The sequence below is a fragment of the Octopus sinensis genome, linkage group LG1 (genome assembly GCF_006345805.1).
Source record: "Octopus sinensis linkage group LG1, ASM634580v1, whole genome shotgun sequence".
NCBI classification, from domain to species: domain Eukaryota; kingdom Metazoa; phylum Mollusca; class Cephalopoda; order Octopoda; family Octopodidae; genus Octopus; species Octopus sinensis.
This window is the reverse complement of record NC_042997.1, coordinates 38,952,462-38,967,698: the sequence shown is the minus strand read 5'-3', so window position 1 is coordinate 38,967,698 and position 15,237 is coordinate 38,952,462. Positions and strand designations below refer to the sequence as shown.

The window sequence follows — 15,237 nt, the reverse complement described above, 5'->3', positions numbered from 1 at the left end:
CTAACGAACAAGCTACAAGTAAAATCAGAGAGTTAGAATTTCGTTAATAGAAATAACTTTGCTTTGTTAAATCTTCTGACAAAATATCTTCAATTCAGTTACAAATAGAAATTTACTTCGCCATTTTACTCAGGACAATGTCAGCTGAAGTAGCTTAGTAATCGATTATGTTAATTTGAGGATAGGAATACTGTTACTCTGTTCAAACTGGTGGAATCTGTCTTTATTGCAGTAGGCACGAATATGTTGGTCAAAAGTTGAAATAACAGGGAAAATAAAATTTTAGATAGCAATCATAAGATTGCTATCTAAAATCTTAAAAGCTTAGAAACTCACCTTGTATCTTCGCTAAATACATGAATAGGTTACAAGCATTGAGACTTCGGTGAAAAAAGATCACATCGTGTCATTAGAGAGAGAGAGAGAGAGAGAGAGAGGAGAGAGAGAGAGAGAGAAAGAAAGAAAGAAAGAAAGAAAGAAAGAGAGAGAGGTAAATATAAAGAAAGATTGATAGATAGATAGAGATAGGAAGATAGATAGACAGACATAGATAAATAGAGAGAGAGAGAGAGAGAATGAGAGAGAGAGGGAGAGAGAGTTAGAGAGAGAAAGATATATATGTATATATATATATGTGTGTGTGTGGTCTGTTGCCATAGTATCCGGACTGTTGCTATAGTAATGAAGCTAAAGTACGCGAAGAGCTAAAATCCTTCGGCATTTTCATCAACTCCTTTCAGCTCCTGGTCCTTTTCACTTCCTCTATCTTTTAGACTTACCTCAGTTTCTTCGACATTACAGTCTCTATGGATCATCCCACCCTCGCATCTCCCTCTCCGCCTTCTGACTTATTGAAACCAACAGCTTCCCACATCTACTTCGACATTTCCTTCTAACACCCAACCACACCATCTTCTACTCCCAGTTCCCCCGCCTCTGCCGCCTCTGTAGCCGTAACAAAGACTTTGAGACATCAATACCTGGCCAGTCTCTTTATTTGACGTGACCAGACACCCACCTTATTGAAGCTGCCATATCCTGTGCCGTTGCCCGCATCTCAGGCCTTATATCCCGCGTTTAAAGTCTGTTCAATCGTATCCATCTTCCGCTTACCAACCACCTTGCCACTGCCTCTCCAGAATACATCCGCTGCCTCTTCCATTGCCTCGATCCGGACCCTGCCACATCTCTTACCTCTCACTTTTAACCTTTGTTTCCTTTAAACGCCTGCAACCTACCCAGACTCCTTGTAAACAGCTCAATGTTAGATGGAGGCTGTACTGTAACAGGTAATATCTCTCTTAGAATATTTAGAACGGTTGCGTGTTAGTGTCTTGTTAGTGTTTTGGTTACATGAGGCCTTAAACATCAATGAGGTTAATGAAAAGAAATTAGTATATACATACATGAAGAAATTAGTATATATATATACATGAAGGCGGCGAGCTGGCAGAATCGTTAGCACGTCGGGCGAAATGCCTAGCGGTATTTCGTCTGCCGTTACGTTGTGAGTTCAAATTCCGCCGAGGTCGACTTTGCCTTTCATCCTTTCGGGGTCGATAAATTAAGTACCAGTTACTCACTGGGGTAGATGTAATCGACTTAATACCTATGTCTGTCCTTGTTTGTCCCCTCTATGTTTAGCCCCTTGTGAGTAATAAAGAAATAAGTATATATATACATGTATATATATCTATGATTAAATAAATATATAATTGATAAATTATTTAGTAATTTATCATGTTAAGGAAAACAAATTCAATCAGTTTAATACTTACGTGATTAATGAAGCAAGATGTGAAATCGGTCCAGGGAAGATTTGTCACAGGATGGCGAAACCATGTTGCATTGGGTAAGCAGTCTTTGAACGCAAGCCCTATTTTATTTCAGTAGGTAGCGAAAATTGAAAAAAAAGGGAGAGAGAGAGAGAGAGAGAAAAAAGAAAGAAATTGATTAATAACAACTCAGTGTAAGGAATATTCTTTTAAGAATAAAGAAATATATTTTATTAAAAATCCACAATATTGTTTTTTTATGTTTTTAGAAAAAGCGGTCCCAATTCGAAGTAGAAAAGAATTTTGTGAATTTTGACATATAGAAGAATTTCCAAAGAACTTAAGTTGCATAAAGTGAAGTGATAATCAGAATCGTTTATCAAAATTTAGTTTACCGTGACCAGTAAATTAATGGTACACCCAAGTATCATCCCTCAGATCTATATGTAATTATCTGTTTTTTAGACTTAAACCCTCAAATGGTTTAACACTACTACATGGCCCGCAGGTGCTCCAATCGTTTGGGCCAGGTTTATGAACTGATGACAATTTACTTCCTATCTTCTACAAGTGTTAGGATCTCTGAAAATGGTTATGGACGCTGCCTCCTAAATAGTAGAGTACAGTTGTCGTCGTCACTCACAAACAAGCGTGGCTTGGAATTATGTACCATGCTTTCACTAATCGCTTTTGGTGTTTATGTAGTCGCGAGCATAGACATCTTCTCGACCCCGTCACCTTCGACCCTGTTATACATCCAAGACGTAAAAACTCGAGGGAGAACTATATCAGCACTTGGCTGGTAACTATTTACAGCTAGAAAGTCTGGAGTAGCGTGGAACGAAGTACTTTGCTCAAGAACACAACGTGCGGTCTTGACCAAGAATTGACCCCTAGACTTTAAGAACATAAATGAAATACTCCACTCGCTAGGCTAACAACATTTAAATCCTTAATTAAAAATAAAAGTAAATAAAACCATCGTGATTGAATATATTTACTATTGTAAATTTTACTGCTTGCAAGAGGAATCAAAATCCCTGAAGCTAAATTTCTGCTACAACTTTTCCACTGTAAAAACGGCATAAATTTTTAAACAGTAACTGATCTTTAGGTTTTCATTTATTATGATATATCATCCTCCAACTTCAGGGATGCCAGGAATTTATTTCCACGAAAGAATCTCACTCGGTAATTTGAAAGATAACCCGTTCACCAGTCCTGTCACTGTAAATCATTAGTAGTTTGATACATAATTTATTCAACAGGAACAATTACAAAATTGGCATTCTTGTAAGATAAATGACAAAGGTTTTCTACAATACGGTATCAAAAATGTGTAACTGAAAAAATTGAATGAAATGTCAGTAATAATGAGACAACAGTGAAGGCGCATGTCTCAGTGGTTAGAGCGTCTGGCCCACAATCACGATATAATGAGTTCGATTCTCGGATCGGGCTGTGTGTTGTGTTCTTGAGCAAGATACTTTATTTCACGTTACTCCAGTTCACTCAGCTGTAGAAATGAGTTGTGATGTCACTGGCGCCAAGATGTATCGGCATTTGTCTTTCCCTTGGATAACATCAGTGGCATAGAGACGGGAGAGGCTGGTATGGGTGAGCAACTGCTGGTCTTCCATGAACAATCTTGCCCTGACTTGTGCCTCGGAGGAGAACTTTCTAGGTGTAATGTCATGGTCATTCATGACTGAAGGGGGTCTTAACAGGGAGGCAACGGAATAAATGGTCAATTTATAATATTTTCAAATTCTAATTTCAGATCTCGTTGAGGTAGATTAATGCTTTGATTCAACTTCTGACAACACGACGTAACTCTCGTCTTTCCGAGCCTGACGAACTAGGTTTCTGTGAGAAGCCTACACAATTTTAACTTACATGGGACCGAATCAAACTGTTTTAATTAATAATATGCGTAACTCCTATACGGCGTCGAGCTGGCAGAATCATCACCACAACGGGGAAAATGCTTAGCGGCATTTCATCCGTCTTTACGTTCTGCGTTCAAATTCCACTGAAATCGACTTTACTTTTCATCAGTTCGGGGTCGATAAAATAAGTTCTAGTTGATCACTGAGGTCTATGTTATCGACTTACTCACGTCATCCGAACTTAGCCCTGCTGACCGGAATATAATATACTCCAGTTGCACTTACTTGTTTTGCTTTGTTTATGTATATTTAAAAGATCGTTCTGTGAGTCTGGGCTGGTGGCATTTTCCTTTTCTTTTTTGTTTTGTTGTTGTCACATATTTCTTTATTCTTCTTTATCGCCCTTTTCAAGCCTAGCCAGATCATGGGTTTCTGGACGGGACGTCAGTCCATCGCAATGTTACTCAAGAAACAGGAAGAGAGAGTTGTGGCGAAAGAGTACAACAGGGGTTCCCCCACCCTGCCGGAGCATCATGGAGCTTTTAGGTGTTTTCGCTCAATAAACACACACAACGTCCAGTCTGGGAATCGAAACCGCGATCCTCCGACCGCAAGTCCGCTGCCCTAACCACTGGGCCATTGCACCTCCCCTGTTATCACAAATACTGACATAATTTTATGAATACACTTCAAAGTATTTCAATAATATATTATGTATCTAAACCATATTTTACGAAATTCAAATGGCATGATGCTAATACGTCACACAGTGATGGAAAAGTACGAAAGAGTAGGCATGAGATAGAGATTGGTGGAGGTTTAAGGTAAAAGGTAAAAAAAAGAGAGGTTATACTAGACAGAAAGCATAAAACTGACAAGCCGTAATTAGAAGCTGTTAAAGAAACGGTCCCTTTACGTCGCCGTTCGTCTAATTAGATTATTAACACACACACACACACACACACACACAACACACACACACACACACACACACACACACACACGCATACACACACGTGCGTGTATTAATAAACTAATTAGTCAAACGGCTACGTGAAGAGACCGTTTCTTTAACACATTCCAATTACGTCTTGTCAGATATATATATACATACACACACACATACATACATACATACATACATACATACATACATATATATATATATATATATATATATATATATATACATACACACACACATATATATGTATATGTGTGTGTATATATATATATATATATATCAAAATAAGCAACAAGGATATCTAGAGGACACCTCTGCATATCCTTGTTGCTTATATTGATTTTAATCACCTTACTTTAAAATTGTATGGCTAATACCGTACTAAATTCTGGTGCCTCAACTTAAGTACCATACTCATCTATATACATGTATATCTATCTATCTATCTATCTATCTATCTATCTATCTATCTATCTATCTATCTATCTATCTATCTATCTATCTATCTATCTATCTATCTATCTATCTATCTATCTATCTATCTATCTATCTATCTATCTATCTGTATCTCTGTATGTATCTATCTATCTATGTATGTATCTCTCTCTCTCTCTCTTTCTATATATATATAGTTAATCCAAACATGAAAACACAAAGAGAAAACACAACAACGCGAGGACGTGGATCAAGTATAGTGTTATTGAACGCTCAGGAAAGAAGGAGAGGAGGGTTTAACGTTTCGAGCGGAGCTCTTCGTCAGAAACATAGGAAAAGGAAAGATCCAAAGAAGGAAGACGGAGGAAAAAAATTGCCAACGGTACACACGCGGTCACATTTTGAATGTGTATATATATATAATATATATATATATATATATATATATATATATATATATATATATATCAAAACAAGCAACAAGAATGACTCCGGTAATTTGGTACGATCGTTTCGTACTACATCATTTTGTTAAATGTTGTAAGTATTACAACAGTTTTAAAATGCTGAGCACTCATCAGCCAATTATAGAGGTTTTCCATTAATACAAAACTTTTCATATCAAGTGGCAACATTATAGAGAAGGTAGATACATAGACAAAGACGTGGATTTAAATTTTAAGAACATTTGAGGTAGTGGAGCCCATCAACTGACTGACTAAGATTCAGTTGTTCCTGACTACTGTAAGGTCCTGAGAGGGAAGAACAAATGAAAAGAGACAATAAAGATTTTCTAATTTTAGAAATGGGGTAAAGGGGATGTCATAGCTCCATATAAGGAATTTATGTAGAAGACAGCATTGTCACAACTAAATCCCAATTACTACTATTTGATGAACAGATTCAGCGTTAGGAGAACTAGGTCAAAGTCAAATGGTTACAATAACGTTCACAGAGAATGCAGAGACCTTACAAACCCTATGCATATCAACACAACAGTTGGTCTTTAAGTTCCAAGTAATCTGACACGTTAGAATAAAATATAAATCTAAAATTTATTCAAATTTGGAGAAAGAGGCTATCAATTATTATGAGTAGGCATAGTACTGATTAACTGGGGGAAAAACCTTATTAATCTAGTGAACATATTAGGGGTCAAAATATATACTAAGAAAGATGGAAGAGGGAAAATCAAAGAAGGGATATCAACTCACTATCCATGAAATTTGAATAATTTACTCTTCTAAATTACATCTCTTCATATTATAAAATATCGCCTTCTACTTAACCTATGAATATCTTCCTTCTTTGATTTTCCCTATTAACATCTTTCTTAGTATATATTTTGACCTCTAATATGTTCACTTGATTAATAAGGTAGAGACGGGCATTTTTGTTTGAGCAAAAATTCTCTTATTTCTGTTAGGCGTTTGCTCCTGATATTCGCATCTTCTACAATGGTACAAATTCTCTTGTCTAAGCAGTATGGGATGTGGCATTTTGTACGTGGTGGATGACACGACTTAAAATTCAGATATCGATGTGTGTCCGTGTGTTTGTAGTATATATCTGTGGTAATGGTGGTGTCCTTTGTAAATTGCTCCCGTTTACGCGAACTCTGTAATGAGATATTTAGAACAACATCTCTGCCAAGAAGTAGAGGAAAACTATAACACTGAATTTAGAAATTATATTGAAAAGACATGGAAGAGATACCTTGACGATTGTTTCATAATCTGGAAAGAAACTCTAAATACTCTGGAGGAGTTCAATGTCCTCCTAAACAACCTACATCCATCTCTCCAATTTAGTATATTATACACTTTATTTGTGATTCTTACACAAAAATAATTGTTTAAATAACACTCAAACATACGAGCGTGCTAATAGAAAAAGGCGCACACAGAGACAAACATAAAAATCAAACACTTAAAATTCACTAAAACTTTTGCATGCCCAACCATTGATATCGTGAAAAACTGCTTCTCGATTTCCAAGTACGACAGAAGCTTGCTAGGAGGTGGATCAACTGACTGCCATTTATTGGCTGATGAGAGCAGACATATCTAATGTTAGTTTCTAAGACACCAGTTGGTTAGATGACACATTATCAATAAATCAGCGAGGGATGCTGAGAATCAGGAGATCATCTATCTTGCACTGTCGTGTATTTCATCGAAATGCTAAAACAGTATTGGTTTAGGGATGTCATTTATACCGACGTCGAAAAAGAGGCAACAAAATTGGAATGAGACATTTGTTGAAACACGTATGAAGTTTTGGGCTCGCAGACGTACAAAATGACAACGATATTGTATATTTGGTTGGTTCCAGAGAAGAACCGCTTTGACCAACGATGTCTTCCACGTTGGTGTTACTCATCGCGTGAGAACGGATATATGTCAAATATTTAAGTCTAGGTAGGAATAAGACTATATGTTACTATATGGCTCAGAAACCTGGACGTTATCAAAGAAGATTGAGAGGCGGTTGGATGGAACCTACACTCGCCTCCTTATGAGAGCTCAAAATCTCTCGTGGAAGCGCCATCCAACCAAAATGCAAATATATGGAAAACTACCACCTGTGTCATCTCTTGTGAAAGGTAGGAGAGTCCAGTTTGCTGGACATTGTTGTAGAGCTGAAAAAGAGGTAATTTCTACTCTTCTCCTCTGGAAGCCATCTACTCGCAATACCAGAGGGCGCACACTCTCCTACCCTGATGTAATCTCCAGGAATACAGGCACCCAGCAACAGGACCTCTGTAATGCCATGATGGACCGTGAAGTCTGGCGTAGCATGGTAAATTCCATTGTCTCGACCACGGTCGAACAATGATGAATGATGATGAGGAATAAGACTGAACCTAAAGAATATTATAAGGTGTCTTATATTTTAACACGTGAATATACGAAGATAAATGTTATTTTCTCGAGTATCATATATAACTGCGTAAGTTTTAGATGAATTGATGATCCGTGCATCGTTTAAATGGTTCATTTCATAATTTGTATTAAGTCACAACTACATTATATAGCTTTCTGTATCAATTTATGATATACAAAAATGTACACCCAACATATATGCAAACACACATATATATACATATATTTACATATAAAAAAATATATATAATAACAAGCTAAATTACTGCACTCGTGCATGAATCTATTTTTCTGAGGGTGTGTGCGTGGATGTTTAATTTCTTTCACTATTTTGGTTATTAGATTTGCATAAATGTTGTCTACTATAATCTACAAAGTGGGTCTTCCGCCTCCTCTGGAACCAAAAATTACACCGTAGCAAGTGAAAGCATAGTGTAAATAATTATAACTAGCGAACCACATGAAGTAGTATTTTATTGTAGAATTCTGTCTATCTATCTATCTATCTATCTATCTATCTATCTATCTATCTATCTATCTATCTATCTATCTATTATCTATCTACCTCTATCTATCATATCAATCTATCTATCTATTATCTATCTATTATCTATCTATTATCTATCTATCTCATCTATCTACTATCTCTATATCTATCTATCTATTTTATCAATCATTATCAATCCATCAATCAATCTCTTATCTATCTATCTATCTATCTATCTATCTATCTATCTATCTATCTATCTATCAATCAATCAATCAATCTATCTATCTATCTATCTATCTATCTATCTATCTATCTATCTATCTATCTATCAATCATCCATATATCTATCTTCTATTATCTATCTATCTATCTATCTCTCTATCTATCTATCTATCTATCTATCTATCTAATCTATCTATCTATCTATCTATCTATCTATCTATCATCATCTATCTATCTATGACGGACGACGGACGCTAGTCAAATGGGCTCCACGTAAGTTGGTCATTTTGTACGTTGAAAATTATTTATTGTGAAATATTTTGTGTTTAAAAGTTGTGCAACAACATCCACTGTAACCTTTGATAAATATCTACAAAATTTTGCCCCTTGTGGGCAAAATTTAAAAGAAAAAATTCTCATAGCCTTCGTGGTTTCATTTAGCCATTTTATTTCCAAAATGGCCACTGGTCACCACGAGGCTGAGGTGCAAGTCAACCGTGACGCAGAGCAGAAAAACAGGATGCTCTGTTACCTTACGCTGAACCTGACAACTCCGCCACCATCAACATCGACAACAGCAACAAATACAAAACAAAGGTCGCAAGGCCAAGCACCGTCAACACCATCAGTGAGTCCACCACCACCACCACCGACAACAACACCATGGCAGAATCTGCTACTAAAACTGCTATCCCTACTAAAGACGTCGCCACCAATAACAATACCAACATCACCATCACCGCCACCAAAGACCGTGCCGTCAATGCTACTAATACTACTAACACCACCGCCGTCACCAAGAACGACAATAAAACAACAACAACAACAACAACAACAACAACGACGACGACGACAACAACAATTCCCTTCAACCACTGCTCACTCCACCAACAAGTGAAAAAATAACGACGACAAGCAAACGAAATGCCGAAATTTGCGCTAATGCAGGACTAAATTACGCAGGCAATTTTCCACCCCTGCTAGTTGCATAATCAGCAACCACAAACCTACAACCCACACCCTGCCATCAACATCAACAGTAACAACAATAACAAAACAACAACAAACTTCGCCGAGGCGATAAAAGAAAAGGTAACAAAAGTTTCGTTTACTACACAACAGATTAAAGATTGCAGAACCTTATTACAAATCAAAACGGAAAAATACTCTTACACATACCTCAGCACATACTGAATGAGGAGAAAAAAAAGACATTGTATATAAAATCACAAAAAAAAACAAAAAGTCCAGAAAAGGCAAGCACAGACAAAGTCGAAAAGTGCTTACGCCCCATCTGGGGATACAAGGATTGTGTGACTTGGGCGAACAAGTTCGCACACGTACAGGTGGTTTTTCAGAATGAAGAGTTGGCGAAGAAATTCTCAACGATAACCCTTCATTCTGATGAACTAACGTTGACACCGAGTTACCTCGGCCAGAAGGTGACGAAAGTCATTATCAGTGGTGTCCCCCAAGTGACTACAACACTGTGGATTACATCCGCCGTAACATCCGAAATGGAGGACATAAACATCCTAGATATCGGTGTTTCGGAAAACAAGGACTGGCTGGAAAGAGAATAGAGTTCCTCTTCCACATAAGTCAAATGAATAAATAAAATCCCCACCCACGTACATCTTGAGGATGGCCGCAAGTTATACGTAGTAGTCGAGGGCAGAAGGCCACGATGCTATACATGTGGCAGTGAGGCACACCTCAAAAAGGAGTGCAAATCTGCCGCAAAATTACAACAACAACAACAGCCACAGGAAAATCACAAAAGCCAGGATTATTGCCCACACCACAATATGGACAGCTAGTCAAGAAGCTGTATGCGGAAATGCAGGAAAAAACAAAAGAACAAACCAACCCAACCAAACAACACCAACACCAGCGCCAAGAACAGAATCATCACCACCAACAACAAATAAACCAATTCCAACACCAAGAATAACAACGAAGAAGACAAGCACCAAGGATGTAGGAGAGACAATAACCACAACAAACCCCCCAGCAACACCCTCCCCGCGCACCACAACAATATCTACAACCGCACAAACACACCCAGACGCTTTACCCTTGCCCCCTGCTGATTCGTCAGACTTTCATCTAACGATGAAAGTTCGACAGAATGGCAAATAGCCACAGGGGGTAAAAGAAAAAGATCAAGAAAAACCAAACAAGAAATCGCAACCAAAGCAGGGAGATACCTGAACCCTGAAAACTCCATACACAACAAAACAAGCACCAACACCACAAAAAACAATGCTATCAGCGATAGACACAAAAGACTCCAAACTAATGGAGTACATCACAGGATACACAAACATTTGTGAAGATGACTTAAAAAATAGCAATCATCCACGCACTACACCACCCAAACACATCAAAATACTACACATCACACAAACACCACACCACAAACTCAAAGCCCTCTTCCCAAATGCTGTAGGGGGTTTCCAGAAATATCTGTCCCAAAAACTATATAGAAACCTCCTCGAAGACACATCAAAGAACGAGGAAGCCAAAACTTTCGACACAAGTAAGTAACTCTCTGTACTTTCACTTGGTGTGTTTTAAAGCACACACCCCAATAGAATCATGGTCAAGATTGGTTGTGTGAATGCGCGTGGCTTGGGTCTCCTTGGAAACAAGGATACCTCCTAAATGACATCAAGTCACATGATTTGGGAATCATAGCCATAAGTGAGACCAGACTCCACGAGCCACGGGCCCTAAAGTCCATGTTTGGCGGACAGTTTAACATTATTTCGCTCCCTGTCTGCCGAGGATGGGCGGTAGTGGCACCGCGGTACTTTTCACAAGAGCCTGGATCTCGAAGTCAAGACGATATTCGTAGACCCGGAGGGTAGACTGATCGTTCTGGATGTTGACGGCAGCAATGGGTGCGCTTTTCGACTCGTATCAGTCTACGCACCGCCCTTAACAGGTCGGGCGGATTTCTTTCGACGTCTAGAAGTATTCTTGGGAACGTCTCGTCCTTTACTCTTAGTGGGGATTGGAATGCTACCTTGGACACGCATGTAGACTACGTGGGTAGAGACAGAAACAGAAGGGGATGCAAATGCCTCAGAGACCTGCTCAGACGATTCCAACTGTCTGACAGGTACCGACTCGACCACCCAAATGCACCAACGTGGACATGGAGCAACCGCAGTGGGTCGTCGAGATCGTATCTAGATAGGATACTGTGTAGGACAGTAGACAAGGATAACTTAGGATGTCCACAATTCCACACAGTCAGCTACACGGATCACAAATTGGTGACGTGTACGCTAGACTTAGATAAGGCACATAGACAGGGTCCTGGGTACTGGAAACTGAACGCATCATTCCCGTCCAGACAAGTTTTCAGAGACCGGATTAGCACACTAGTAAAGAGGGCTTTGACGGGAGCCATCATCAACAACAAATGGTGGTTTGCCCTCAAGAGAGCAGTAAAAGCAGAAGCGATTAGGTACAGCAAAGCACTAGCCATAGATAGAAATAGAGTAGAGGGTGAGCTAGTTAAGAAGCTAGAAGAGGCAATTAGAAGCGGCATCGCATCCGACGTTTTGGCGGCGAGGTTGGCCCTCGACCAACACTTCAACGCCAAACACGAAGGATGTGCTGTCAGAGCTAGGATGCGTGCTCTAAGGAACGAAGGTGTTGGAGCCGCGAGAGAGGCCCGGGTGGCAGAGGCGCAACAGGGCAACAAAGCCACCATTCGGTCACTGGTAGATGAACAGGGGCGCGAATTGCTCGAGCCAAGTAAAATGGTGAGGCCTTTCAGCAGCATTTTGCCCGACTGTTCGGGACGAGTGGAGGGCAAGAACGTAGGGTAGACTTCAGTGCCTACCTACATAGCCTGCCACGACTCTCGACAAGAAAGGCAGGGTGCTGCGAAGGTGCCATCACGGCGGCGGAAGTGCGGGAAGCGATGGCAGAATGCTCGAGGGACAAATCACCGGGTTTGGATGGTCTACCCTACGAATTTTACTATTGTATGCCAGACTTGTTTGGAGACGTCTTGGCAGCGGTATACTGCAACTGGCAGCAAAACGGGAGCATACCCGGTTTTGTGAGTCGAGGAGCTGTAACTCTGCTGAAGAAAGATCCAAACAAGGGAAACATTATAGATAACTTTAGGCCAATCACTCTGCTCAATGCAGACCTGAAAATTTTGACAAAGGTGTTAGCCAAGAGGTTGGCGCTTGTCATGGAGAAACTGGTCGACAACGCACAAACGTGCGCCGTGCCGGGCCGGAGCATCCATGACAACCTCCATCTGATGCGCTACATCATAGACAGGGTAGTTAACGAACCTGGCATGGGTGGGGCCCTGATCAACTTGGATCAATCGAAAGCCTTTGATAGGGTAGACCATCGATACTTGGAGGCAGTCCTGAGAGCGGCTGGTTTCGGTCCCGTCTTCCGCGGCTGGATAGCTGCCTTGTACAGAGGCATCCGTTCGGTAATTCGCGTAAATGGACATCTATCGAGACCCTTCGACATTGCACGTTCGGTCCGTCAGGGATGCCCCCTCTCGGCGCTTCTATACGTATTGACTCTTGAGCCACTACTGCGGAAGCTGGCGACTCTGAGGGGCATCCCGCGAGAATTAGGATGCGGGACGAGCGTGTCTTATACGCGGACGACGTCACCGTCATAGTGTCAAGCCACGAGCATATCGAGCGGGTCGGCGAGACACTGAAAGACTACGAAGCGGTGACAGGAGCAAAAATCAACCGGGAAAAGTCAGTGGGCTTGCGGCTCGGCACCTGGAGAAGCAAACCCATGCCGTCCACCAGTACCTCCGTCGTGGTACGCTGGACAGACGGTTGAGTTGCTCGGGGTCTGGTTCGGTCCGGACCTCCAAATGGAGAAGAACTGGAACGAGATAACGAGTAGGGTGGTCACTCTCGCCCAGCAATGGGCCGAGAGGAAACTGTCCCTAAAAGGTCGGGCGGAGGTGGTGAACGCGTACATCGCGTCCATCATCTACTACCGCCTGACCGTCGTACCTTGTCCCGACCCTACCATCACCAAACTAGAACGCATCCTCTTCCGCTTCTTGTGGAAAGGATGCGTCCCGATGGTCAGGCGATCCATTTGCTGTCAACACCCGTTAAAAGGAGGGCTGGGCATGCCGTGGTTGATGATGCGCAGACACGCGCTGAGACTGCGACATCTCCGGCTCTATGTAGACGACGGTGAACAGGTGTGGTCGCCGTTTGTGAGGCACGCATTCCCGCAACTCGTCTCCATGACCGAACTACAGTCGTGGATCAAAAAGAGGCGAAGAAGGGCGAATGGCACCGCGAGTGTCGCGTTGCTCTCAAGCAACTCTGCCGTCCCGGGTCGACCTTGAGTGACTTCAACACAACCAAAGCATTCTATAGGGGATTAGTGGAGGGGAGGTACGACGACGAGCTCGGGCAAACCTGGGCGTCGACGAGGAATACCTGACCCGCCTGTTTCAAACGACTTTCGGCCCGGGACCTATGGACAACTTCCAGAGATCCCTGGCCTGGCGGTGCTACCGAGAAGCGCTACCCGTTCGGGATAAGCTCTATAGGCATGGCTCGAGAAACACGGGGCCGACCTGCCCGAGATGCGGGCAGAGCGACGAAACCGCTCTGCACGCAATCGTGCAGTGTCCAGCAATTCCCACCTGTGGGCTTATGTCGAACGACTGCTGTCACGTGTGGGACGTGTCGGTTTATCAGCCGAGTCTATCGTTAATATCGTCACGCCTCCTTCCTTCAAACGGGAAGGAAGAGCTATTTTATCATACTTGTGGCTATGGCGAAAGAATGTATCTGGTGGACGCGTCTGAAAGGATTAGAGACAACAAACACTTTCCTCTCTGGTCAATCTCTCATCAACTTCTTCAAGTATCACTTGAAGAAAAAGTGAGAGTAGAGAGGCAAGTTTTGTCTAGTGAATGTTTTAAAAAAAGATGGGTGAATGTAGCAAGGATGGCACGTATGAATGACGAAGCCACCTTGACTATGATTCTATGAACCGTAAAAATTAATACAGAGAGTTGCTTATTTGCAAAAAAAAAAAAAAAAAAAAAGAATATAACATGTGACTTCATTGACCGAGGTTACCGTGGTCTTTTCCGTAGGCTTTTCTTTCCACGGGTAAACCTCACCTGTCCCCCCTTTACACTTCATATGACATTTCTGTGAAACGATCCCTATTGATCAATTTTTCCTCTCCCCTTTTTTTTTTAACCCCCCTTTTTTTGTCCTCTTTCTCTCCTTTTACGATCCCTTTTGATCGACCCCCCTTTTTTATTTTATTTATTTTTTCTATTTTTATTTTTATTTTTATTTTTTATTTTTTAACCTTCAAAAGAAAAGCTCTACCTTGTAATTTGTTCTATCTGTGTGCAGCCCTGTGTGGCTAATAAAGAAACATATCTATCTATCAATCAATCATCAATCAATCTATCTATCTATCTATCTATCTATCTATCTTATCTATATATGTATGTATGTGAGGTTATCTATCTACTATCTATCTATCTATCTATCTATCTATTATCTCTCTATCTATCTATCTATTA

The 15,237-nt window shown here is 40.8% G+C and overlaps 1 protein-coding gene across 5 annotated transcripts in view; it reads right to left on the bottom strand.

Moving 5' to 3' along the window:
* The window catches only part of LOC115219158 (calcitonin gene-related peptide type 1 receptor), a 320,899-nt gene that overhangs the window by 55,214 nt on the left and 250,448 nt on the right, over positions 1-15,237 (bottom strand). For 4 of the 5 annotated variants that reach the window (XM_036499331.1, XM_036499348.1, XM_036499267.1 and 1 more), the window contains one exon: positions 1,779-1,876. The exons of the other annotated variant lie outside the window; for it this stretch is intronic. In XM_036499331.1, the coding sequence (XP_036355224.1) occupies positions 1,779-1,876 (98 nt within the window). The remainder of the gene's footprint in view (positions 1-1,778; positions 1,877-15,237) is intronic. 5 annotated transcript variants of the gene reach the window in all.